The 27,886-nt window shown below is 30.3% G+C and overlaps 3 protein-coding genes across 4 annotated transcripts; 1 reads left to right on the top strand and 2 right to left on the bottom strand.

Moving 5' to 3' along the window:
* Window positions 1-312: 312 nt before the first annotated feature.
* LOC107073172 (breast cancer anti-estrogen resistance protein 3 homolog) lies at window positions 313-13,203 on the bottom strand. 2 transcript variants are annotated; one of them, XM_015333683.2, is made up of 6 exons: window positions 13,053-13,203; window positions 8,920-9,139; window positions 3,969-4,140; window positions 3,253-3,492; window positions 1,381-2,893; window positions 313-1,287 (listed from the first exon to the last, which is right to left on the bottom strand). In XM_015333683.2, exons 1-6 carry the CDS (start codon window positions 13,057-13,059, stop codon window positions 956-958), a joined length of 2,484 nt encoding a protein of 827 aa, XP_015189169.2. In that variant the 5' UTR covers window positions 13,060-13,203; the 3' UTR covers window positions 313-955. The 2 variants fall into 2 exon arrangements, with proteins under 2 accessions (XP_015189169.2, XP_015189168.2); XM_015333682.2 differs by having other exon boundaries at window positions 12,876-13,116.
* A 7,585-nt stretch (window positions 13,204-20,788) lies between these two features.
* On the top strand, window positions 20,789-23,673 carry LOC149031432 (uncharacterized). The gene is made up of 2 exons (XM_089176078.1): window positions 20,789-23,207; window positions 23,551-23,673. The coding sequence occupies exon 1, from the start codon at window positions 22,232-22,234 to the stop codon at window positions 23,204-23,206; it is 975 nt and encodes a 324-aa protein (XP_089032204.1). The 5' UTR covers window positions 20,789-22,231; the 3' UTR covers window position 23,207; window positions 23,551-23,673.
* A 1,781-nt stretch (window positions 23,674-25,454) lies between these two features.
* Window positions 25,455-26,627, bottom strand: LOC149031431 (cytochrome P450 4g1-like). Its single transcript, XM_089176180.1, has 4 exons — window positions 26,537-26,627; window positions 26,261-26,437; window positions 26,032-26,168; window positions 25,455-25,496 (listed from the first exon to the last, which is right to left on the bottom strand). The coding sequence occupies exons 1-4, from the start codon at window positions 26,625-26,627 to the stop codon at window positions 25,455-25,457; spliced, it is 447 nt and encodes a 148-aa protein (XP_089032306.1).
* Window positions 26,628-27,886: the final 1,259 nt, after the last annotated feature.

The raw sequence follows: 27,886 nt of genomic DNA, 5'->3' as shown, positions 1-27,886 counted from the left end.
CGTGATGGCATGACGTTTATGTTCTCTTTCTCTTTTTCTGTCTCTCTTTCCCTCTCTCTCTCTCTCTCTCTCTCTCTCTCTCTTTGAAAAATAATTATGACATAACAGGAGGAAGTATATAACTTATGAATAAAATATATATAAATTGTAAATAAAAATAATAAAAGATGTGAATTAAAATTAAAAAAAAAGATAAAAATTATTTAATTATTTTAAAGATATATTGAATTTCAAATAAATAATTTAAACTATAAAGGAATATTATAAATAATGAAACATTTTATATAAACATATTAAAAAGTTAAGTCCAACGATTATTAAATTTTTTTTAATGATTTTTTTACTTGTGTATATTAAGTATGAACAAACATGAACAACATTTACAACTTAATATTGGCCAAACATACAATTAATGAAAGTTTAAGTACGTTATTGTACGAATGGCAGTCACATTTTTCGTTTACTTTTAAAAATTTCATTTATAGTACCGTTTTGTATTGTCACGGATGGGGTTTGTATATAATTGTGGGGACTCGGTTTTTTATATCGTCAAAGATGGCATGCTTGATCTTCAAGATCAACATTACTTTATGGCAATAATATAACTTTCGATTACATTCGTAATGATAAGTACACGGGGAATCACACTAAGGGAGAGAACATTTTGATTTTTCGATGGGCATAGGTACTAAAACGAGACTAAAATGGCAACTCAATTGATTCTTATTATTCGACTTTATCGCACGAAATATGTTTAGTTGTTCCTTTATGAGTGCCTACGTTGTTAGCAATCGATCATTTCGAAACATTTCTCGTAACAATTAAGTTTTATTTAACATAATTGTTGCTTGATTTTTCATCTGTTGATAATTTTAAGTTTTCTAAGAAGATCCTACAGACTTCGAAAAACAAGCGCTTCGGTATAGCTCTTTCGTTTTTTTTTGGTTTTCTTGGTCTACGCCGATACTTCGCTGGCAGAGCACTTATCGAACATCGCGTCCAGGACCTGACTGAACTTGAGATGTCTTTCCTCGGGTGCCACCGTAGCACCTCGACTACCCCATAGAAATTTTATATGAAACTCCGTTCGAAACGCATCGGATAGCAATTCGTCACTTCTGGCTCCTTCCAAAGCGATTTCAGCGTTTCGTCGAAACAATGGCAAGCTTTCGGCGAGTTTACGCGCCGCTTCTAAATGAGACCAAACTATGAAAAGGCCACAATCGGGTGCTGAATTTTCCCAAGGAGAAAGTATCGCTGCTGCTAATCCAGAAGGTGCTACAGTTCCTACGATAAAGAACAATTTTATTAAATGAAAATTGAATTTAGCAGATAAGTGTTAAATATAATAATAATAAAGAAAAGAATAAATGATTTTACCAAGAACATCTTCAGGACCACGTTCCTCAAGCAAGGCGATTGGTAGAAGATGAGGTAAAGTTGTGTTAGGTGCTTGAGGATTCGTGCATTCGTTCATGGCACGAAGAGTAGGCCTTAATTTGGCTTCGAAACTAAATGCTTCTTCAGTATGCTTTTGCCTGAGAAGATGCCACGTATTGGCCAATCTTTGTATCTGTGGTAGACATAAGCCAAGCATCACACCGCAGAAACCATAAAGATTTCCTAGAGCCGTTTTAGTATCTATAGCAACTTTGATCCATTTACTTATCGTTGCCGCTCTTTCGATTGCAGTAGCACCGGCTAGAACGGTCACCGCGACTAGAAGCTTCAAACACTCGGATCTTTCTATCAGATCCATCCTAGCTTGCCTACCGTGAGGCAACGTTGCTAGTTCAATTCCACTTAATCCGCTACGATTGCCAGTACCAGGCTGAAGAGCGACCTCAAGATCAATTCTGGTGAGATGGGACGCCAAGACTCTGGGTGCTGAATCGTGTAACATTCCAGAGACGCCTCTTAGCGCGGTAGGATCGAGAGGTCGATGTTCTCCAGCTGGTAAAAGAAGAGTTGAGAAACCTTCGATATCGAGCACTGTCGTAACTTCTAACGAAGGAGCGGCAACTACAAGTTGTTCTTCGGCGCTTAACTCATATTCATTGCCGTTATTACCATTTGTACCGTCATTACTGGTATTGTAATGGCTTCGTATGACTACACCTTTAATGGGTGCGGACGACGATGGATTACTTGTACCGCCCGAGTTATTTGTCTCGAATTCACTATCTCCTGATCCGTTTCCACTATCACTTCCGGAAGCTTGATAACCTTGATGATAATGATGACGATGATGATGATGTTGTTGATGATTTCCAACGTATGGTACTCGTGGTGGTTTCGGCGGAGCAGAACCTGCTATGGTATTTTGATGATTCAAACTAAGAGGTTGATGTAACTGTTGTTGTTGCTGTTGTTGTTGTTGTTGTTGTTGCTGTAGTTGTTGCTGCAGTTGCTGTTGTTGTTGTTGAAGCGCTGGATCTGAAATCACTCTAGTAATCTTTTGACGACCCAATGATAACGAACACGAAGGTGGTTGGCTCTGTATTGGTGGTATTCTTGGTAGTGTACTCGATTGTATCGGAATATTTGCTTGTTGGCTTCCAGTCTCTCTATTGGCTCCATGTTGATCGGGTACGTGATGCTGCGCTGTTAGGGAATGACTACGTTGTTGCTTCCTTGGCAATCGCGGTGGCGAACCAGTCGACAAAGACGACGAGGATGGACTCGAACTATGTTGATTTACAGTAGGTCCACCACTTACACAGGTCAGTGGTACTGATCTTGGCTTTGGAGTTATAATTCGAGCACCACTCGCTTGGCTTATCGGCCTACCACTACCAACGTAAAAGGTTATCAGATCGGCGACTGTGTCGAAGGCTTCCTCTTCAAACTGGTATTGTGCTCTCTCGTAGACCGTTTCCGGCTGAATTACGACCTATAATAAGGAAATCCTAGTTTTAATACGAAATTGTTTTAATACGAATAGTTTTAGACCAATTTTCGTTAAGATTTTATAGACAATTTTATTCTTTCCTTTTTTGAATTATCTCATAAATATATTTATTTCCAAATTTACAAGCGATTTTTAAATTCTTTTGCATTTTTTTCTTGTTTCTTATTTTTCAGATTCTTCGTAAAACCAGTTCCTCGAAAGTTTGTATTTATATATCTTGCGAAACTTTTCTACTAAAATCTATTTTTATAGTATGATCTAACAACAGATTAATTAAAGTACAAAGAATTCGTCAATTTACAGAGATTGATCTTAACTACTGTTTAATGTAATCAGCTTACTCTATTTATAACGAAATGAAGCGGTTGTCCCTTCCATCGTACGGTGAGAACGTAATTCCCTGGTTGAGAGGCACAATCTCTGACGAGAAAATCACCGTCGTTGGGTACTTCTGCTTCAGCACCTTTTCTACCACCTCGGAGCGTACTGCCATGATACCAAGCATGCGAACGTAAATCACGTGGATCTAAAAGCCGCAATTCTCTTTCTAACAGTTTCCGCGTCGATTCTTCTGGTTGCTCCTGTAAGAAGATCAACGTGACTTCTGTCATTTGATCATGAACGAATGAACGATTAATAAAGAAGTTCTTTGATTTCTAAAATTCATCTTCAGCAAATGATATTACTGTAAATATTAAAAGCAAGAAATCAAAGATATTTCTAAAAATAATCAAGCAATTAAATGCTACAAACGCAAAACATATTACATCATAAAGTAAGCGTGTAGAAACATAGCCGGATAAAATTAATTCCATGTAAGACAATTGTATCAATCAATGGAGAAGTGGCGCAAGTCTACAGAACCGGCGAAGATTGGCTTAACGAGAGCAACCTTGAGTGTTTACCATGATCTATGATATCCAACTCTTCTACGAGAAAATATTCTCGCGTTAAACGAAAAAATATGTTTCCTCGTAAAATCATATTACCTTGGTCAATTAAATATTAGAATCTGTCAATTCATCGCTGTCTTTATATAAAATATCACAAGACTCACCATTGGTGGATTTAAATTATTGTTGCTCTCGAGTCCTTTCGAGAGAGTTATCTCTCGATGTAAAAGACATGCGTCGCGATCCTCCCTTCTATCACTTTTCACCTCCTCCTCCTCCTCTGCTTTTTCCTCTTCTTCTTCTTCTTCTTCTTCTTCCTCGAGTTCCTCCACCGATCTAACAGAAGTATTAATTTTCACTTAAGCGTGCCACTCACATCGTGAACGTCAACTCGCTTTTCCCTTACTTAACTAACTTATTAGTTTTCAAATAATAACACTAATTCGATATTTTTGAAATGGTTTCCCATTTAAGTGTTATTTCGATTCGTTGAAAGGAAAGAATCGACGGATAGGGTTCGGCCACACGGCTCTCCGGCCGAGCGCGCGCACCCCACTGAACTATGTCCGTCGACCCTACGATATAGACAGTGCCGTATTTTTGGTGAGAATCAATGGGGCGCTTACTTGATGTATTTTAATAGAGTTTCACAAAAGCTAATTAAAACAATTGTAACACCGTAATATACATTTTTTTTTATACCTTTTCAATTTGATTTCCATTTCTTTTTTTTTTTTTTTAGAAACAAACATAATAAACAAATAACGCGAGAAGGATGTATCGATCTTTCGTATCATTTATGATTTGTGTTACATTTTTTTTAAACATTTGCTTCTCATTTTCTTTTTTTATTCTTTTCTTTTTTAACACGTTATTCAAATTTTTTAAACATAATTTTATATTACGTTTAGAACATAAATAAATAAAAAAGAAAAAAATTCTCGTTTGATATTTTTACAAAATTGACGATAAAAATGACGAATCGATGTAATTTGTTTAGTCGACAAGGAAATAAAATTAATTTTGATTACATTGTGGTTTTGTATGAGAATCCTTACGTCCCTGTGATGAGCCTACAGCAGGTTTCCTTCTCTCTTCCTCTCTTTCTCTCTCTCTTTCTCTTTCTCTTATTCACTCGCTCACTCACTCTCTTTCTCTTTCTCTTTCTCTTTATTCTTACGCCTGCGTTTTCTCATCTCCTGAATCGCTGTAAACGTCAAGAAGTTCGTAGACGTGGTGACAGATACTCCTAGAGTCACACACTTCATATGATTCGATTGAAATCGAGTCGTTTTTAAAAGACACTACGGATCACAATCGGCTTGTGATTCATTCTTTCCTATATCTCTTTCTTTCTTTCTTTCTTTCGATAGTCTCATTTCAATATGGGGTTTATCGATTTTCGTGAAAATAGGGGAAAGTGCATACAGGGAGTTCGATAATGCTTGTACGCGCCTGCGTCAAACGCGCTCGATAGAAAGTATTTTCTCGAGTGCACGCACCAGATGCAATCGATATTTTGCATACTCCATAATTTTTTATATTCTTTATATCGAATAAATAGTAAAGTAATGAAAAGGTCATTTACTATGCTTTGTACTTTGTCTTTAAATTAATTAATAAATCGATTTTATTTTACATTTTTGTTTTAATATTGAATTTTTGTGTATTAAATTCGTCTAATTCATAAATTTTCTATTAATATATTTTAGTTTTATATTATGAACGATTTTTGTGAACTGAATTTTTATTATGTTTTGTATTTATAGTATAAATAAATTAGTCCCATTTTACATTTTTTTTTGTATATTAAATTTGTTTTTACAACTTCGCATCAACTCCATCAATCAATCGATAAGTTATATTTTTAATTAGTTAAAATTTATGGTAAAACTTTTTTTTTCTTCTTGGCAACTGAAATTTTTTAGCAGACAAATTTAGAAATGGTTTTTTTTTCGTTTTTGAGTGAATTTGTTTTTTAATGGTAGAACTGACATTTTTATTAAAAAAGATTTATTAGTAAATATTTGTTTTTTTTTTTAATTATTAGATGAAATATTGATATGTGCCAAAATGCAATGTAAAATTATGTAACATGCATTCATTTAGAAAAACACGAAGAAAATATTCTATTTGTCTACATGATGAAACAGAAAGAATATTTGTTATAATTCAATATTTTTATCTACAAATCAGACATACGATTCACTCTCAACGAAATTGTTATTAAAAAATATTTTTGATATTTTTTTTAATGAAATGTCACGAAAGAGTAAATAGCATCAAAAAACTTTACACGCGATTAGTATTTTTTAATTGAAATTCGGGTTGTTGACGTCACACAACATTTTTTATCGATCATATATGTGTCACAGTAAATTTTATCATAAAAAAAAATCTCGCGTGATCAGTTTTTTTGTATTTTCATGTATATGTATACTAATGATTCTTGAGTTAATTTAGTTAATTGATATAATTTTAGATTATTATGTTTTTCCTGTTTCGTTAGGTTACAAGTAATTGATTTGACCTAATTTTAAATAAATTAAAGATTTTTCTTCAATATTTTATTAGTTTGTGTTTAAAATTGCGATGATTAATTATTGTTATTGATGATTTGTCTTTCGTAGATAAACACAGTATATATTATATTTATTATATGAAAATAATCAATACATATATATACTAAAATATTTTCTACATATTTTAATTTATTTTATTTTACTTTAAATTTTTTATAAAAATCTTTTTATAAACAGTATAATTTTAGAATTACAATATATTTGTAGTCAAGTATATTTTTTTCTTCAAAAAGAAATAGAATAAAAATCAATGTTTAATTATAATCAAATTTATTAACAAAGCTTTTTAAATAATTTTATTTAGAAAAAATTAAATTATGAAGAGATATCTTTGAAAATCTTTCGAATAAATTCCTTATAAAGAAAAAGGAATAAAATTTTTGGTTATATTTGCTTAATAAATAGGGATGCTGTACCCTAAATTAAAATACAGAGATAAGCATAGATGGTTAACAATGATAATGATAATATTACTTCTAAGTATATCGTTTCTCCTTCATTTCTTTCTTTATCTTTCATGCATAACATTTCTTTCTTTTTAACTTCTGACGTTATATTACCTCCAATGAGATCACGCGTGTCCGATGCTATGTGCGAGAATGAAAGCTCGCTTATCTGCATATGCGCGAGCGTATTTAAGATAAAGTCGACTGGTTATGCGATACGATGGAATGAGAAACATGAGATAAGCAGGAACGAATAGGATAGGATGAAAAAACGAAAGACCCCTATTTAAACGAAAAATTGTCAAATATTTTTTGCGAAAAGCACCTAAAAACATCCATTTTATTATACATGTCGATGAAATTTTGTCAAATCGATCGATCAATCGATTACGTCATTTATAAATTTATCCTTTCAAGTATTACGTCATATTTAGGATACAAAAAATAATGGGAATAAAATTTTCAAACATCTACAAAAATAATATATTTCATTTTTAAATTATTTCTTGAATTTTGTCAAAATGATCATGATGGGGAATCTTTTGTCAAATAATTTCATTATTGATAAATTTATTCTTCAAAAAATTTCATTAAATTTTTAATAATAGAAGGAAGGGCCAAATAAAATGGAAAGTAATGTAAAAGCACATTTTCGAGACCTTTAGAAGTAACATATCGGATGAGTCAATTGCTTACTTTAACATTAAATTATACGATCAAATTTCATGCATGAACGATCCGAGCCAAGGACGAATGAGGAGTATGAAGCTACGAAAGATTTCTCGTTCGTGGAAGATTCTATTCGCGGTTTCCCTGATCTTACGTTATGGACTTTCCGCGTTTGTTGCTCACCGTATTCGAGTCGGGACGTCATTTTGAAGGCAAAGATCGAGGAAAACCGGTTCGAGACCCAGTCAGCTCTATTATATGTTCGTATTGGTATTCTCGTATACCCTTAAAGAAGCTAATTCATAAATAATAAGTCCAAACGCTCTACTTTGGTGTAAATTTCTGACGCTGATATAAGAAAGGGAGAGAAAGATAGAGAGAAAGATAGTATCACAGTGTGAATAGAAAATGCTGTGCAAAGAAACGAAGAGTATTGGTATTAAATAAAAAAGGAGGAGTAAGAGAGAATGATATTCTGTATTGGTGGTAGAGAGTAGTGGGTACGAGCAATGAGTGTTTAATAATCGATATCATGTAGCTCTTTTGGCTGTTGTAAATTTGGAGAATCGATTTAATTTATTTTTTATTTTTTATTTTACTAAGCTCCTAAAATATTCATCCTACTTCGAAATATAGATTCAGAATTTTAGGAATAGGTCAAACATATAGTTTTCAAAAAAAAGTCATATTATTTATCAAAGAATACTTTATCAAGGTAATCTTTTGATTACTTAATTAGATTAATTAACCCTTCGAGTCCTGAATAACTTTTAGCTGAAATGTTTCATTGAGAGTGTTTCATTTTTTATTGCACTTTTTTTGGGAGCAACTCAAATAAATAGTCATTGCTTAGCTTATATGCTTATATAAGATTCTAGTCTAAAGACTGAACTTATCTTCTTTTATAGGGATTAGTATTAATTATTTCCTTTAGCGTAATTAAATAAGCTACTACTGTTTATTAGTTCCTCATTTAATTTTTATATAAATAAGGCTTAACTGAAAAGAATTATTCTTTAAACTTCTTGTTTATTTTTATAGTTTTGTACAATATAATGTAATTTCATTGATGTGCCAAAATAAACACGTTCAAAATCAAAATCAAAAAATGTTTCATTGAGACGGAATAGTTTATTATTAATGTGAATGGTTTTCCTGTTATGTGATATAATATTAATCAGATCTAATAATAAATTATGTTTAATAATTACAATTTTTGTTTCTTATATAATTTTCACGTGACAAGACTAAAAATAATAATCAATATATCCAAACAAACATTAAATTATTTTACGTTATTATTCAGAAACACGTATACACGTCGACAGACTACGCTGGCAACTTTTATCTAACGCATATATGCGTCCATATCAGTCAAAGGGTTAAGCGAGATTCGTCAAATTAGTATTCTTTAGTACCTTTGATTAGATCTAATGAAATCCTCTGGCGACGGTGGCGTCACGATCAGGCATGGTTCTTTTTGAATCACTTCCGGTTGTAGATGGATCGTATGTCTCTGTCGTCTGAGATCCTTGGAAGAGGATAAAGAAGAAGAGATTCCTCTTTTCCGGCGCCGTCCGCTGGCGCCTAAATTCTGTAGGGTGCCCATCGACGGAAATCGGAAACTCCATGCTATGCCTTCGAGAAATACATACAAAACACTACTATTAATAGATGTAATAGTTCTTTTTTTCTCTTTTAACTTATTATTTGAAAAATCTATAATACAATTTTATTTGCTAGAAAAATTTATTATTTTCAATTTATTTTCTATAAAACACTAAAGAACAATTTTAAATATTTATTAAATTATATTTAATTTATAAATATAATTTATTAAATCAATCAATTAAATTTAATAATTTAATGTTGACTTATATAAAATTATTGAGTTTTGTTAATAATTTGATTAATAATTTTATTAAAATTGTTTTTGATATAAATTATTACAAATAAAGAAAAAGTATTAATATAAAAAGTAATTTATCAAATTAAATTATTTAAAGTAGTAAACAATATTACACAGGTACAACCTCCATTCCGTTTTGTATTGAAATTGTAACGTAAAACAAAACAGTGTGATAAAAACTTTCATACGGTATGAGAGCTTGTCAAGTTTATTAGGTCGTATTATATGGATATATTCTTATAACAATAATAAAAAAAAGGTATAACAGTACCGTTGTTGTAAAAAGATTGTTGCAATTTTGCACTGTGTTATAACAAATAAATTTTTTTAAAATTCCGTGTTATATAATAATAATTTACAATTTTATACTTTAACAATACGTAAGTTGCATTTAGTACAAATATGAATATACTTGTGAATGATCTACAACAGATTTTTAACAATAAAAAAAACACTTACAAAAAATTTCAAACTATCATATTTGTTTTTTCAATTTTTTTTCGTTCATATGACTTGTATTTTTTAGCTTTTGCATTGCACAGTAAAGGAACGTAAATAGATCCAATAATTTCGTATATTGTTCATCTTTTGTTTGTTCGCAGCGTCTCTGTTTTTTTATCATATCATAATAATAACGTCCACTTTCATAAAACAAGCCAACCCATTTCGAGTTGGCATGATCGTTCCAATAGACGCTTTGCCGTTGCGCTCGAATACGCTCAAAAGCACGTTCGAATTTTTTTACAGAATAACGAGCTAATACTTGGACAATATTTGCCATACAAATTCGGTTTATTTATCTCATAGGTTTTGTTCCTTATTTAAAAAATTTTTTAAAATTAATATTCATATATTTAATAATTATTATCAATTAAAAATTATAAACAATAATAATTAAATATTAAAATTTTATAAAATTAGATTAGCTTTCATTCCTGATTTATGATTATATAATATCCATATTTTACAATTATTATTAATTAAAAATGATAAAAAATGATAAATATTTAAAAAGATTTTTACATTGGATTTAAATTTATTTAAGATTTCTAGTTATCTAAAATGTTGTTTAACGATTGTAAACGAAACGGACTTCACAAATCCATAAAAGGGACATTAATAAAGTCAATTATTTAAAATGAAATATGAATAAAATAATGTTAAGTTTATCGTTGTAATCATATTTGAGGCAATTCTTTTTGTTTCACTTGTCTATTTATTATAATACATCCACTTATCGATTATTATCTGAATGTCTGAAGCTTATCTATTTGTTCATCTACCAAACACAATTTTCTAAAACAATTCAATTAAGTAAGTTGTGCAAATAATTATGGTTTGAAAGCAATTTTGAATGTAATAATTGAGGTTTTGTATAGCAATAATCGGTATCGAAAATTATTTGTCATTTGTCGATTTGTCAGTCGGTCGTTCGGTTGACGTAACACCAAGCACGGCTGGTTTGAAAAAGAGAAGTAATAGGAATGCAGGTGTGCTGAGTTCGCTGTTGCTGTCGCCGTTGGCTTGTTCTCACTCTCCGTTTGCTAACATAATACCTGGCAACGGTGATAAGGTCGCCGTTTACCGAGATAACTATGCAACATACGAACAGACCTTATCGTCTCGAACAAAAAACAACCACACTAGTACACTTTTCTTGAACCATACAATTTTCTATTGAAAACAAAAATTCTCACGCGAAATATTATATTGTTATTTAAAAGAAAAGCATATAGCTCGTTATTAATCATACATTAAGTAAAATTATATGCAAATATATAATTTACACATTGATACTGGAATGTATAACGAAGAGATACAAAAAATAAGTTAATAAAAATTTACGGTTATTTCCATTCATGAAACATTTGTTATGGTTTATGAAAAGAAAATTTGACCTATAATATAATATTTTTGTTAAAAAATTATTTCTAAAATAGAAATATGAAAATTTCCATTACGTAATTTTGCGTTGTCCGACGACAATGTTAAAAATTATTTTATTCAAAAATTAAAATAATTAATTATATTTTTACCTACAATTTTGATAAATATGGTCAATGACAATATCTTTGTAAACTCTAAAAATATTTTAAAGGAATTTTTGTAAGCCTTGCAATCATTTTTTTTTAATTACGATTATATTTAAATCCTTCTGATGCACATAGATGCATAATTCTAATGTGATTCAAATTTGGTATCATACCTTCGTCAAATTTAGGTTCGTATAACTTTGACGACTGTGTGAATTTAAAAAATTAAATAAATATCTTTTCTTATTGTTAATGTCATATTGTATTGTTAATTTCTAATCTAATCCCACGATACGTTCATTAACATTTTCAATGCACTGACACATATATATGCGTACGTTTAATTATATCTAATATTACAATTATTCTAATCAAAGAAAAATTAATATCATTTTCTTAAACATTCATTATTTTACCAATTCATTCTGTCTGGTTCTCAGAATCGCTTTGTTTATTAGAAATAAATAAATCAAAAAATAAATTCATATTTTTTTCACTATAAACAATTCATTCAAAAAAAGATTAAAAATTAATGAATAAAGAGTAAAAAAACGATCATCCTTTAAATCGATTTGATGATCAAAATTCTTCAATCGTATGGAAAAGGAAAAAAATAACGTCAGAAGAATTATACCAAGAGAACACGTAATACTTTCTGAATACCAGTCACTACGACCACATCGATGTTGTTAGCAACGTAACAAGGCAATATATACGTTACGGACACATTACAGATGCTGTCGTAACTCGCAGGAAATACGACCTTTTGCTCGTTCGTTTTGTCGGCACCAAAACTATCAAAGATTTGTTGAACTCTTAAATCTTGATCATACGTGTGTAAGTATATGCAATGAGATCATATGATATGTAATTACACGTGTCCAATATGTGCATATATATATTAGTGAAAAAGAATCGATATTTGCGTAATGTATAAATGTTTCATTTTAAAATGATCGTTTACATTCTGTCGCGTTATCGCTGATCGGCAAAATTACGAATCTCCTTATTGCTTTTTTCAACGCAGTAATTTACAATCATGCAAAATTTGTTTGGATAAATATTATATTATTTCATAATATTTTCAAAGTTTGATTCTTGGGTAATTTTCACAATAAAATCACGACCGAACGGAAATAATTAGATCAAAATTGTATCAATCTGTGTTAGGTAACTAAATACTTATTTTATTCGTATCCTTTATTCTCACTTTCCGAATCGTTTATCATAAAGTTCCGAAATAGAAAAAAGGAAAAGTTGTTTTTCTAATGAAAGGAAACAGCTGTGAGTCACGTGTGATCGACAAAGAAACATTCCCAGTACCAAAATTCACTCATACAAATACAATTAATGAATTATGAATACAATCTAACTACAAATACACACAAATTAAAGACGAAACAAAAAAAAAAATGGAAAATGAAAAACTGACTTTGAGTTCTACGCGACTTCAACTTGCTGGCGTTCTTTCCCATTATTATTTTCCGTGTAGTACCATGCCAGTAAAGGTAAGAATAGTGGTTCGAAGATTTTTAACTTTTCGCGATTGGTAACGTATGGCGCACAAATGTAGAAGAAGATCACGAGGATGTATTGCCACGGGACTTACGTAGCATCGTAGAGCACGGTGTGACCGTAGCATAATGCGATACCGAGCTAACTGGGCTCAAACAGAGAGAACGAATGAAGAAGAAGGGACGGTACGACGAAACCGATAGACACAGAAGTGCTAGTAGTAGGTATAAACTCGAGGAGGAGGAAGAGAACGTGCGTGAGTGAATGAAAGAGAGAAAGAGAAATGGAATAAGAGAGAGAGAGAGAGAGAGAGAGAGATAAAGTGAGAGTGAGAATGAGAGAGTGAGGGAGACAAACAGAGATAGAGATAGTTTCACAGTGTGAGTAGAAACTGCTGTGCAAAGAGACGAAGAGTAGTGGTATTAAATACAAAAAAAAGAAGTAAGAGAGAATGATATTCAGTATTGGTGATAGAGAGTAGTGAGTACGAGCGATGAGTGTGTTTAATAATCGATATCATGTAGCTCTTTTGGCTGTTGTAAATTTGGAGAATCGATTCGTATTACCGTAGATTTTTTAAGTTGGATTGGAATCACGAGTATACTCGTGACTGCACAAGCAAACAACTCATGTGTTTATTATATAAAAAAATTTATTAAAGTCATTATAATAATATAAGGTACTTACGTATTAACGCCACCGCAGCAAAATTTCTCTTTCCTACACCTTAAATGGTTGCGACAAATCATAGAATAAAAAACTTTATTTAAAATCAAAACACTTTTGAAATTTAAAAAATTTTATTTATAAAAAGTAGTCAATCGGATTTCCGATTAGAGATTGGCCGATATAGAATTTAACATAGATTCAAAACAGTCTCTATTTTCTTTCACCTGATGCTGTCGCCATAACCCTGACGAAACCCTGACGAAACCCTGACGCAACCCTAACGGTTGCTGTGTGCAAACAACAAGGTTGTTGTTTGCGAACAAGATTGCTCTTTATTGGCGCATTAGCGGAATTTTTGCTGCGGTGGCGTTAATACGTAAGTACTTATTATAATATTAATAATTCTAATTGATAGTATTTACCATATTTTTGATTTTTCTTATTTGTAAATCCGTATAAGTGAATCAAAAAACCATAGACTTATGTTCGAATGGTAATAATCTTCACTTTCTTCACTACGCATAAACTTTTTTAGCAATCTTAATACTAGAAGTTGAATTTCAAAGTTGAAAGGATAGAAGTAGGTAATATAGATAAAGACATGATTTTTATTATTAATAATTAAAGATATATTTGGCTATTCTACTAGTATTAGATGAAGTTAGTACACAGATTCTCTTAATAGTTTAATTGTTCTTCCCTATTTAAAAACTTTGAACTACCTCTTAATCCACAATTAAAATGCTCATAACTATACAACTAGCATTTTATTTTTTTCAATCTATATTCCGATATTATTACATCACTTATAGTCTAAAATATACATATAAATAAAATCAAAAACTAGTAAAAAATAGGTAATATCTTAACACGTTGAGCGCCACGCTCATTTTCAAACAAGTTGCTGTCAGGCCACGCGCGCCGTTTAGAAATATCATGTTATACGCTGTCAGCTAGCAGTGACTGACGCGGCCTATACGGAAAGTCTAGTGTCCGTCACCAATGGCGGACGTGGCTCTCAACGTGTTAAGCCGGCTTATTTCTGAACAATTTATAAACAGAAATGTAATATTTCCAATTAAATATTGACAATAATAATAATAGATATTATCTCTTCTTAAGCCTTAAAAAAATTACATAAAAATTAAAATATCTCCTAAATTAATAATTTTTGTACATAAATGGGTTAATACTTTTTTGTAAATAATATGAAAGAGCATCGGATGATGCAATAAAAAATATATGATTCCGTTTAAAAAAACATTAATGATCTTCATATGTCCTTTACACGTCCACCTACAAAAAAAAAAGTACTATCAGTATGAGCCCCTTTTAAAGCCATTCAACTCCATGTGAAACATTGTCTGCTACGTGTAATAATAATAACGTAAATCTAGATTGTAAAATGTGGTGACCCACCCTGTATATATATTAGGGTGGGTCAAAAAAATCAATTATTTTTTTTTACAAGTGCCACAGAAAAATAGGTTGCTGGACACCTTAAAAAAATTCTCACCAAATATGAGCTCTTAATTTTAATAGGTAGATCCTCTGCATCGCAGTTGTTTATTTTTTTCTCAGTCCAATAGAATATAATTCATACCTCATCATTGATTGATTGTACAGAAAAATGTTCTGAAAGAATTTAGTAGGAAATTTAATGCTCTACAAAAAAGGTAGATTAGTAATTCCCGAAATCTATTTCCTATAGATAAATTGTTAAAAATAATATCCGGATGCAACCAAAATTTATAGACCCTTTCGATTGTTATGTGCATTACTCTGAATAATAGTAAAAATATTAAAGAAAACAAAATGTGTCATTATAAAATTCGATATTTTTATAAATTTAAAAATATTTTTATTATTATTACTGTGAAAAATTGTCAGGAAGTCTACATTTCGAATTATTTTGGAAATTAAAATCCCGGTCTAAAATTGTATCTGTCAATAAAAAAAGATAAGAAATATTAAAAAATTTCCTTATAGTAATGGAGACTATTTTATTTTCTTGTAATTATACTTATATATTTTCTATACCTCAAATATTTCAAAATCATACCATATATCGTATCTAAAGTAAAATGATCAGTGTAATGGGATATGCCCACTTCATTTTCATTAGAATTTACAAAAATTCTTTTTAATCTGTTTGAATGTTTTACTATCTTATCTATATGAATAGACAGAGATTTTTGTTTGAATATTGGATTTAACAATTTTCGATGATTTTTCCATATTGATGCTTTAAATAAAAAAAATATTTTAATCAAGTATTTTATATTTTTCTTTTCTGTATTTTACAAAGTTTCTATGTAGAAAAGAACAATTCTTTTATATGTATGTTTCATGCAGTAGTGTACACGTCATATGCGATAAAAAAGAGAAACATCTTTAACTATCAATTATTTTTCAGTTATTTAAAAAAAAATCTTTTTTAATAATATAGATTTAGGTATTTTTTTTTTTTTAAGTAAAAGATAAAAGTATAATTCTTAAGTTTACCTGGAGCAGATATCAAACCATTGCCTAAACAAGGTTTAAGAAAATCGTATATTGAACCTTTTTCTAAAGCATTCGAATGTTTAGAAATAATCTAAAAGAAGAAGACTTCGAAAATATAACAAATAAAAATTTAAACAAAAATAAACTTTTGAAAACATATTATAAGAAATGAGTGAAAAACTTATGAATTGTATTTAATATGTTCTAGTTCATCCAAGAATATACATAATTTTGGCCCTATCCAAAGTCGCCATTGTAATGGAGAGTTTTTCATTACAATTAACGTTTTATTTGTAATATCTAATTATAAGATAAATTCAATTAATGGGGCATTTCACGTGAAGCAGACAACGAAAAAAATGTGAGGTCGTGGATTTTGTTCATAAATAGCTTAATTGTACCTATTTATATGGGATCTCAATAATTGTACATCATTATTTTTTTTTTTTACCTTAGTTACCAATTTATGGGGCTTCAAAGAATTGACAAAATATAAGAAATAGATTTTTCGAATACTATTAAAAGAGCCAATCTAATGGATTAAATAAGAAATAAATCGTGTTTATTAGAGAATAAAAATTAATTTTCTTGGAAGTAAATAAAAATTTGAAAATTGAATTTTTTTTCGTCTAGTAAACCGGAAGTTAAAATTAAAAATGTGAATTTATTAAACTTCGCATATTTTTATTTTTTTTTATTTTTACCTTAAAAAATAGCTTGTAGTGGAAAAATATTATGCAACAAAAATTATAATGGTATCTCGATTCGTTTAGAAGATACGAACTAAACAGTATGAAGGTTCGATATGGCGCGCTGTACTGAGCGGTTTCTCAGGGCTGTTTGTTGGCTCACTCGCTACTTACAGTTTACTATTGTAACTAATGAATTATACACTTAGAAACCTTATTACTAATACTATTAGTAATTATTACTAATACATTACTAATACAAACTACTAAACACAAATTAGTAATATTGTAATCTATTGTGTAGTGCTTAGCACCGAACCAAAAAACTGTTAAATTTTGTAATAGGTTATTTTAAACTTTTTAGTGCCAGTAGAGTTTTTTGAAATCGGTTTTTTGTTTGTTAAAAAACTTTTTTTTAAGCGTGATTGACTAGCTTCCAGTCTCGAAAAAATATGCAACTACTACTTTGATAGAAAATCTGGGTGTATCCTGATATTCTGAATACATCTGCGTAAGCCTTTCGAGTGTACAGGCGTTACGTAATGTTGTGTGATTGCGTAAACAATGCATATTTATGCGATAGTAGAAATGGCGGTTGATTTGCTGTCATTTTTTGAAGAGTTCCGTTGTTTGTCTTCGAAACTCATCATCAGATCTATATAAAATTTAAATGGGACCATTTCGGAATAAACGCCTTTCGAACAAAAAAAAGAATTTTGCAAATCCGTCTAAATATGACGGAGTTATGCCCGAACATATATAAAAAAAAAAAAAAAATACAAACATCCGGATTGAGAACTTCCTCCTTTTTAAAGTCGGTTAAAAAGAACGAGAGAGATATATACAGCGGAATTTTGATAATAAATTAAAATCAATTGACCAGTTGACAGAACGTGAAAATGATGTCGGCGAAAATTACAAAATATGTGGCAAAAATCATCACGGCTCAAGAAAAAAGAACTCCAAACTAATGCTCCGGACAAAAACAACAACGAGATGAATGACAACAACAATGACATTAATAAAAATATCTCCAAACAGACATCGGTGGGTAAGAAACGAATTAAAAAAAAACAATACACCATACCAATACACTTGGAGTAGGAAAAACCCTGGCCTAATACTTATTAAGTTGTCTCGATTGTCAACCTGGCGTAATATGTGAACATTTGTCGATGGGACAAATAAACTACAGTGATAATCGCTTGCCATTACCTTCTGCAAAGGCACATAAAGTGTTGAAAAGATTTCAGAAAGACCCCGTAGTCAGGGGTGAAATCAAAAAACCAAAAATTATTCCAAATGTAATTCTTCGACGAAGTTTAAGAAATAAGGAATGATTTACTAAGTATTTTGATAAAAAATAATATTATAGATTAATATTTAATTATATAAAAATTGTATCATTGTTTCTTACATTTATAATTGTTGAAAATTAAATGTATTAACTCATTTTAAACTTAGTTATATTCAAAGATTAATATAAAAATTATTATTCTTATTCTATCATTAATAAATTTTAAAGATTGTTAAAATCAAGAAAGAAAATACCAAAAAAGTATTTGTACCATTATCAGAGTATTATAAATTAACATTCGTTTTATTATTTTAAAATTTTAAACAGATTTAGGTAAGTACTTTGAATCTTTCATCTATTTGTCAGTACCGTGGAAATTATGTCAGTACCGTGCCATTGAAATTTTCAATTTTTGTCCTAGTTTTTTGTCTATTAAAGTTGTAGTAGAACTACATTACAGGCTTAATTCTGATCATAATTGGGGAATAATAGTACCCAAAACATAAGTTATAAAGCATTTGTAATTTCTAAAAATTTTAAGTTGTAAAAATCACAGTTATCTGAGAATCACCCATGTAATCCATTAGATTGACTCTTTTAATAGTATTCGAAAAATCTATTCCTCATATTTTGTCAATTCTTTGAAGTCGCATAAATTGGTAACTAAAGAAAAAAAAAAATGATGTACAATTATTGAGATCTCGTAGAATTACAATTAAGCTAATTATGAACAAAATCCACGACCTCACATTTTTTTCATTGTCCGCTTCACATGAAATGCCCCTAATACTATTTACAAGAATGTAAGTATTATAAATATAAGAGGCAAACTAACCTTTAGTATCACCAAGAAATATATGTAGATTTCCAATGAGAGGATATGCTTTAGGTCCTGAGAACCTTTTTATCAAATTATATTCATGTAATTTATTTTTTAAATATTTTATCATACAGTATAATAAAATTATTATTACTGGTAAAGTAATAAATGTTTTAATAATTTTCATAATGTGTAAATTTAAACAATACAAATCATAGAAAAAGTCTTTTGGTTTAAAAATACTCAAAGTTCTCTTTTTATAAATTGTGCACAAAAAAGTAACCACAGCATAGAAACTTCATGTATTCTTCGTCTCTTAGCAGTCATCACTGGCAAATTAAGGAATGTTTGACCTATTTCAAAAAGACAAAGAAGTTACTACTCAAAGTGGGACAAATAAAAACTGGTTAATTTACCTGGTAAAATTTTTCTATATTACTCTGTTGGAAAGTATAAACTTTTACATAGGTACATTAAGGGGGTATTCTAGTCTAGAAATTGGAAAAAATCGATTTTTTTTCATATTTTCAAAGCTTAACCCATTGGGAATATGTCCTTCAGAGGATTTTTCAAAATTCAAATTATTTTCGGAGATATAGCTGTTTTAATGACGTGGCATATTATATCCTACCCTTATTCCGCGAAACTTTGAACGCGTTTTTCTCGAAACTGTATTTTTTTATGGTTGTCATGATATTTCAAGTTCTACTAAATGGATTTACTTGAAATTTGGTGAGAGTCTTGTCTACGCATTTCTCTATCGTACTAACTAGATTCTTTTAACAATTTTTAATTTCTACTATTTTTAAAAAATTCGGAAAAGTAAAAAAAGTGGTAAAAATAATGTATCTTTTTTTCAAACAGTTGTAATTAGCGAAAAAAAACTTTTTTCAACTCTATTAGTTCGAATGATAGCGGCATTATTCTAAATAATTAATCTTTTTTATTTTCTTATTTCGGATTATTAAAAGAGCTGCTATCGTGACAATCGTCGCGCACCATTTTTTTGGGACCCTCTACCTCATTAGCCCATATCTTTTTCAATTTTTAATTTTTTCACTATTTTTTTCATGTATTTTTGAAATATTAATAAATATCTTATAACATTATAGATAGTGAGAATATTATTCGTCATTTTGTTATTGTACTTGAAAAAGTACCTAAAATTCATGCCTCCAGACTAGAACACCCCCTTAACAAATATCCTTCATTGAATTATGAAAATATGTATAATGTTAAAATATACAAGTTTAAAGAGAGAGAGAGAGAGTGTGTTCTATATTTTGTCTAAAATTATTTTAAGTTAACTGTAAAGAGCTCATGTAATAAGCAGGGGAGCAGCTGACTACTACTCTCGAGCGGCTGACTGCTCTCGAGCTGCTGGTTCGCCCGAACGAAAAGGGCCTCGAGCGCAAAGGGTTAAAAATTTTAATTTTTAGTATTTTAAAAAGATTCGAGAAGGTCAAAAAAATGGGATTAAAAAATATTTTTTTTTATATCGACGCCATTTTGTGAATATTTTTGAAGTGAAAACTTCTTTAGAATGGGTGTGATTTGAAAAAATGTAACGAATCTGTAGGCGGCTTCGTAACGGAGCGGTGGGCGGCAATGAAACGGCTGCTATATTTAATAAAAAGAGAAAAAGCGACAACAATATAGGATTGAGCCTGCGAGAGAATAAAACAGAATTTACCTATACAGTTTTTCCTATTCGCGGTCTTTGATTCATGGTCCCCACTCCTGGCTACACAACTTTGTATATGTGTGTGTTTGTGTGTGACTGCATACTACTGTAGGGTAGAAACATCCAGTGTTTTGTGTGTGTGTGTGTGTGTCAAAAACAAAGGCAAGCTCTGCATGTGACGTAATGTTGTACGTCAGAGCGTTGCTATGGTAACCATCAACGGTTTTTCACAAACAACTAAACTGTACTTTGTCCGTTACAAAAAAAAATCTTTCTATTTCTCTATTGGACGTCTTCGACGATATATCTAAGACGATCTGTGACGAAATAACAAAACAAGCGACTAAGAGTTGACGAAATTCTATAACAAGCGACTAAGAGTTGTCGAAATTCGACAAAGAAGGTTAAGTTCCACACTATCATTTATATTTATTATAAATAAGACTTCGTCGTTGCATTTGCATACAGGCGAAGTAAAAGTAAGGTAAGCTACATGTCCTATTTTGGCTTGGACGACATTATATTATATTTCTAATATATAAGCTAGGGTTTTTTAGGAAAGGAAGCTTTTCTTTAACGAAAAAATAAGATTTTATTATACCATCTATTAGGTTCGATCATATGTTTTATTTCTGATTTGAATTTCTCTCCTTCTCCCCTTATCATAGCTTTTCGTTTAGGCCAGAAAACTTTATTTTTTATATATCTGTTTAACAATACAAAACTGCTGCAAACTAGAGAAAAAAATGTGAAATTAAGCAGAAAAACACGATAAGGAAGATTCCAATGTGTACAATGGAACGAGCTCGTGCATTTTGTGCACACCAGAAGGCGTTATTAAGGGTTCATTCTGGTTTATAATTTTGAAAAAAATAATTTTTTTTTTTTTTGCATTTTTCGAAAGTAGACATATGTAGAATTATCATACAAAAATTTTAGAACGATCCGAGCAGTCTAAGTATATTATTTTGCGACCCAAACACAGAAATATTACAGAGAGAGGAGACAAACCATAAACGGTTGTTTAAGTGGAAATGTCTCTGCATATTATTCAGAATGGTGTAGGAAAACAAAACTAGTATTCAGTTTTTTTCGCTATATTCTTTTTTTTGGAAAGGAAAACTCTATGCAGAGATTAAAAGGAAAGTTTATCAGGGCTACTTGGTATTGGTGTGCATGGTATAAATATGTTTTGCAACCTTATGGACCTCGGAAAAGGTTTAAGTATCTCTGCATATTATGGAATCGTTGACTCTATACTAATCGCGGTCAATGCTGTTTTTAACGTAGTGTCGCATAAAGCCGTCACCGAAGAGCAACTCGAAAACAAGAAACGAGAAGAACCAGCGGATATTCTGTCTGTTTCTGGCGACGGCTCTTGGGCCAAAAGAGGATTCTCTTCGTTGATTGGAATAGTTTCTCTAATTTTAAAATACAGTGAAAAAATTGTCGACGTTTCTATAAGGTCAACTTACTGTAAGGGATGTGAGATGTGGAAAAGAAAAGTGAAGGAAGTAAACTATCTTGCCTGGTACGAACAGCATAAAACGCATTGTACGATAAACCATGAAGGTAGTGCCGGGAAGATGGAGGTTGTGGTATTGTGGAGATGTTTCTTCGATCACTCAAGAAGTTCTCCGTAAAATATGGTTTTTATATCGGTGATGGCGACACGAAAACTTTTCAAATGTTGCTAAATGTTTTTCCCTACGGCGAAGATTTTGTTATCAAAAAATTAGAGTGTGTTTTATATGTTGCCAAACGAGTTTTCAACCGTGCTAATGAAGCACTAAAAGCACTGATTCAAAAGAGAAAAGCTTTGAAACAAGCGGAAGCCAAGAAACCTGCTGCAAAAAAAGGACCGAAGAAAGTTGTAAAAAAGAAAAAAGTTATTAAAAAAAGTGTTCCAGTGATTAAAACTCAACGATTGACTATAAAGTTGATGAAGGAATTGTCAACTAACTATGGGTTAGCTGTTCAAAGAAATAAAAATTCAATTGAGAACATGAGAAAGGAAATTTGGGCGGGGTACTATCACAAAATTTCTACTGATGATGACCCGCAACATACATACTGTTCTAGCAACTGGTGTAAGTATCGTAAAGTTGAGGCAGCTAAAACCCTTGATGCTTATAAACATCCTCCTCCTCTCGCTAAAGATGTCCAAGAAGTATTAAAGCCAGTGTACGAAGAACTGACAAAACCAGAATTGCTTGAAAGATGTTTAGGTGGCAACACTCAAAATAATAATGAGTGCTTCAACAAATGCGTTTGGGCTATGGTGCCTAAACATCTATTTAATGGTAAAAAAATTGTGGAAATAGCTTGTCAATTGGCAGCTTGTATATTTAACGAAGGTTTTGATCCAATACTAAAAATAATGCACGTTTTGGAGATAAAACTTGGCCCTATCGCAGTCAATTACGCTAGTAACCGCGACAACACGCGTGTGCGTTCAGCCAATCGTTTGAGCGGAGAATCTTTAAAAGAGGCCAGGACACAACGAAAAAAGGTTAGAGTTGAAGAAAATGAGTATTTTGAAGAAGCAGAAGGCATACTGTATGGTGCAGGCATCGCAGAATAAGGTAAAGTTAGACTTTTTAAAAATTTGTTAAAAGAAACTTTAAACGCGTTTTTCTCGAAACAACGTTTTTTCGGTTGGCGGGCATGATATCTCCGAAACTACTCAACCGATCCTTCTGAAATTTTCACATACTCTACACATGAATGGGTATCTCGCATGCTACAACCAAGTTAAAATATTAATTTCTACTATTTTTTTTTTACAAAAAACTGCGAAAAAAATCAACGATTTTTTTTTTTCGAAAAATGGCTGTCATTTTGTTTTGCTTTCATAAAAATTGATAGTTTTAGCATACCCGATAGCCATTGTCATACTAAATTTAAAACAAAATTTTTTTGTTTTAGATCACCCGTTCTCAAATTTCGATGCCCGCCAACAGCATACCTTTTTTTGAAGGGTTCACGTTTGTCAGCCATTTTGGATGTCAAAAAATGTTCTGAACAATAAAAAAAAATTGTTTTCTTGTACTTATAGAGTGTATTTATCATACCCAACAACTTTCATATGTATATGTATCCTACAAAGCCTAAAAAAAAATCGTGAAAATAGCCTTTTTTTCGGCGTATAAACCAGAATGAACCCTTGAATGTGCAGAATAATATCTCTAATGCTATTAATATCTCTAATAATAATAATAATAATAATAATAATAATAATAATAATAATAATAATAATAATAATAATAATAATAATAATAATAATAATAATAATAAAAATTAAACGAGCACTTAAAATTAAATAAATTTTATTATTAATGTGTTACCTTTACAACGATTCTTGAAGTATAAACTTCTTTAAAAGCGTTGTGATTTGAAAATTGGTAAAACGAGCCGAAGAAAGTTAACTTTACACTAATAAAAAAGCACAATCTTTGTCCAATAGCAGTACCAAAAGTAGATCGCAGGAAACATTGTCTACACCACTAATTACCTAATAAGACAGTTATAAAAAAAAGTTACCTATTTCTCGCTGGTCTCTGCGTGCGTGATAATTCATAAGTACCAGGGAGGGGTACATTTTGTAATATTCTATAAGAATATGACAAAAGATACGCTCAAAGCAGTTCCTATACATGGCGCTATAACGAATAAAAACGATTCAAGGTTTGCTTACACCACGTTTTCGAAAAATATGATAGAAAATGGTATCATATTCGAAAAGCAACAGTAACCACAATAGAATCGCGATCTGAGTTTCAAAGACTGAATCTTGAAACAATTGAGAAATTATTATAGAATTTTATAAAACAAGGAAAGAATTGTCACTATTATATTTTAACTACAACAGTTTACGAATTCATACACAGTTTACAACTCATACTCATCATTAATTAAATAGAAAAGTATCATCGTTGAATTTTCTTATCTTTTACGTGACGTTAATAAAAAGTTAAAACATTATAGACATTAAAAATGTTAATATTGTAGTTCAACATAAAAGACCACATACGAGAGCAGGCGAGGTTGCAGTCTATTATAATATAAATAACTTGTTCTGTGTTGTTACTCCACAAATAGATATCAATGCACAACAACTAGAATTATCGTCTGTTTAGCTTAGTGAAGTAGGGGAAATGGGTGGTAATTATAATTGTGTCAATTTACATTTCTCTCAATTAATCAATAAGTAATATTATTTATTTATAACAAACAACTAAAGCTATTAAAATCATTAACGCATTAACTGCCAGACATATTTAAAGTGTCTTGCCTTGAATGCCAAGGTTTCATTTTAAAGAATACAAGAAATTTTTTAAACTATAATAATGTTAAGTTACTGATATAATATAGTTATAGCACTTACAATTATTAATAATTAAAGTTTTTTAAACCATATAAATTTTTTGTTCTTCATTTTTAATTCTTAACTCTAAATAACATTTGTTATTAATCAAAAATTGTAGCACACACTACGAGATAATCGTAGTTAGCAGTCAGGGGCTAGATAAATTAGAGATATCATATGGAATAACAAACATATGAGCACCAAAAGAAAAATACGAATATACAAAATGTGCGTTAGGCCAATAACCACTTCTCAATCAATAATAGACCAATAAAATAAGGACAGAGTCCACGATAACTAAGCCTGACTGATAACTAAAGAAATGAACATGCAACGAGCCATAAAAAGAAACACACTAAAAGAAAGAAGAAGAAACATAAAGAAAATCAAGTGATTATAATATTAAAAAATTATGAAGGTAATTATAATAATATTAATAATAAAAATTGATAGTCCTTACCCCCTAATTTTGATTTTCCTTATTTGCAAGTCCTTGTAAATGAATCTAAACACATTTAAATTTATTTAAGATTTAACATTTAGGTTTATGTTAGAATGGTGATGAAATGATGTTAACTTTCCGCACATTGAAGGAACATTTTTAGAGACCTTGATATAAAAATTTGAATTTCAAATTTGTAAAGACAGATCGAGGTAATATAGAAAAAAGGACATGTTTTTATTATTAATAATAAAATATATATTTGACAATTCTATAACTATAAATATTTAATTTGATGCTCAGTTTCTCCTAAGAGTTTAACTGTTCTTTCACATTAAAATACTTCATTCTACCTCTTATTCCCCTAGATAAATGCTCAATATTATAAGAATAGCAACTTCTTTTTGTTTGTAAATCTACCGATGATGTTGAATCATTTATAGTTTAAAGTAAAAACACCGATAACATGAAAGACAGATAAAAAAGGTAGTATTTTTAGATAGCTTATTTTTGAAAAATTTATAAAAACATTATTATATTTTAAACAAATTATTTATAATAATAATGCATATTATCTCTACTTAAACCTTAAAAAAACCTTCTTAGCAGGTTTCATAGTTATATTAAATTGAAGAGCAATGTCTTCCACTTTTAGTGGGACATCTATTTGAACAGAAAATTTTCTCAATACAGTACCAATTACGACTTTGATTTCAATCATTGCAAAATTCCAACCTATAAAAACCAAATTCATTGCACATGTCTTATGTTAATTATCTCAATATTATACACTTTTCTGAGTCTATAAACATAACATATACTGTTACCAATACATCCTCTTGGTCCAATGCCGAATGGTAAAAAATGTTTATTATTGTAATTGCCAGGTAGAAATCTATCAGGATTAAATTGTAAAGGATTTTTCCAATATTTTTCGTTTCGATGAAGTGCAAAAAACAGGAAAAGACAAATAGAATTTTTTGGTATTATGACATCCTCGCTCACTTTACAAAATTAATAAATATATAGAATTAATACGTGAAATAATAACGTAAATTGTAAAAGAATATACGCAAATATTTATTCAGTATGTGTATGAATACCTTGTTTATCTTCACATACACTTCGTGCAATAAGAGGAGCAGAAGGGAAAAGACGAAAAGTCTCTTTGATCACTCTTTCCAAATATTTCATATTTTTAATATCTTTATATTTAATGTGTTCATCCTCAGGATCGGTTGAACCATATATTTGATATAGCTCTTCATATACTTGTTTCTGCAATTTAAGATGTGAAAAACAGAATTCAACGTTAGTATAAAAACATGATTTATTTTATAAAAGCAGGGACAGTAAATATACTATTTTAATTTTACTCAAACTTACTTGAATTTATGGATAATCAGCTAGCATTAGAAATACAAAAGTAACTCCACTAGAGATTGTATCACTTCCCTAAAAAGAATAAACAGTTATTTTTTTTTTATTAAACAAAGTTTTTCTTAAAATAAACAAAACATAACTTACAGCTAAGACTATTGTATTGATTTCATCTCGAATATCTTGCTCCGTATATTCTTTTCCCTCATAGAATGATTTGAATATCGTGTCAAGAAGAAGAGAAGTATTTTTTGCTTTATTTAAAAGAATAATTAATATACTTTTTAAAATGTTCAGAAAATTTTATTGCAACTATTTGTAAAAAATAGAATTAGATTATTGAATAGTTATTCTTACTTGCGTCGTTTTCTTTCATTTCGCCATTTATTTTCTTTTCTTGCATAGATTCCTTTTGTTCCTTTATTATCTTAATAAAAAAGTTATATATTATATATATGAATGTATATTTATGTGTGAAAGTAATATATAATACTTATTTTATTGCTGTTATAGAATAATGTATGTACGAGATAAATGTAATAAATAATTTCCTTTTTTTATACCTTCCAGGTTATTTTATCCAAGTTTGTTAAGGGGTCTACCCTAATTAGAATTTTTAAAAAATCGATTTTTTTTTTTACATTTTTCGAAAGTATACATATCTAGAAGTATCATACTAGAATTTTATAAAGATCGGAGCAGTGTTACTGTACTTTTTTGCGACCTTTACCTTACTCCGCTCGGTCAGATACCGCGCGCTCTTTTGTTTACCGAAGAAGCTGCTATTTATCGTCCCTATTGTGGGGGTGGTTTCAGACAGAGAGAGAAATATATAAAACTAACTGAAGATGATATAATATAGTTTATTAAATTATGATGATGTGATATTTCATAAATATTATCATAAAATCTCAACTGATAGCAACCCTCAGCATTCGTACTGTTCCGACTCTTGGTGCAAGTACAAGAAAGCTGTGAGAGACAAGACAGTTAAAAGTTTCAAACATCTTTCTGCTCTTGCAAAAGATGTTCAAGAAATTCTAAAACCAATCTACGAAGATTTAACAAAGCAA

This window comes from Polistes dominula, unplaced genomic scaffold, assembly GCF_049000335.1.
Source record: "Polistes dominula isolate Pdom_NZ unplaced genomic scaffold, Pdom_raw_medaka contig_21, whole genome shotgun sequence".
NCBI classification, from domain to species: Eukaryota; Metazoa; Arthropoda; class Insecta; order Hymenoptera; family Vespidae; genus Polistes; species Polistes dominula.
Note: the sequence above shows the minus strand (reverse complement) of the source record. Positions and strands in the feature narration are given on the sequence as shown.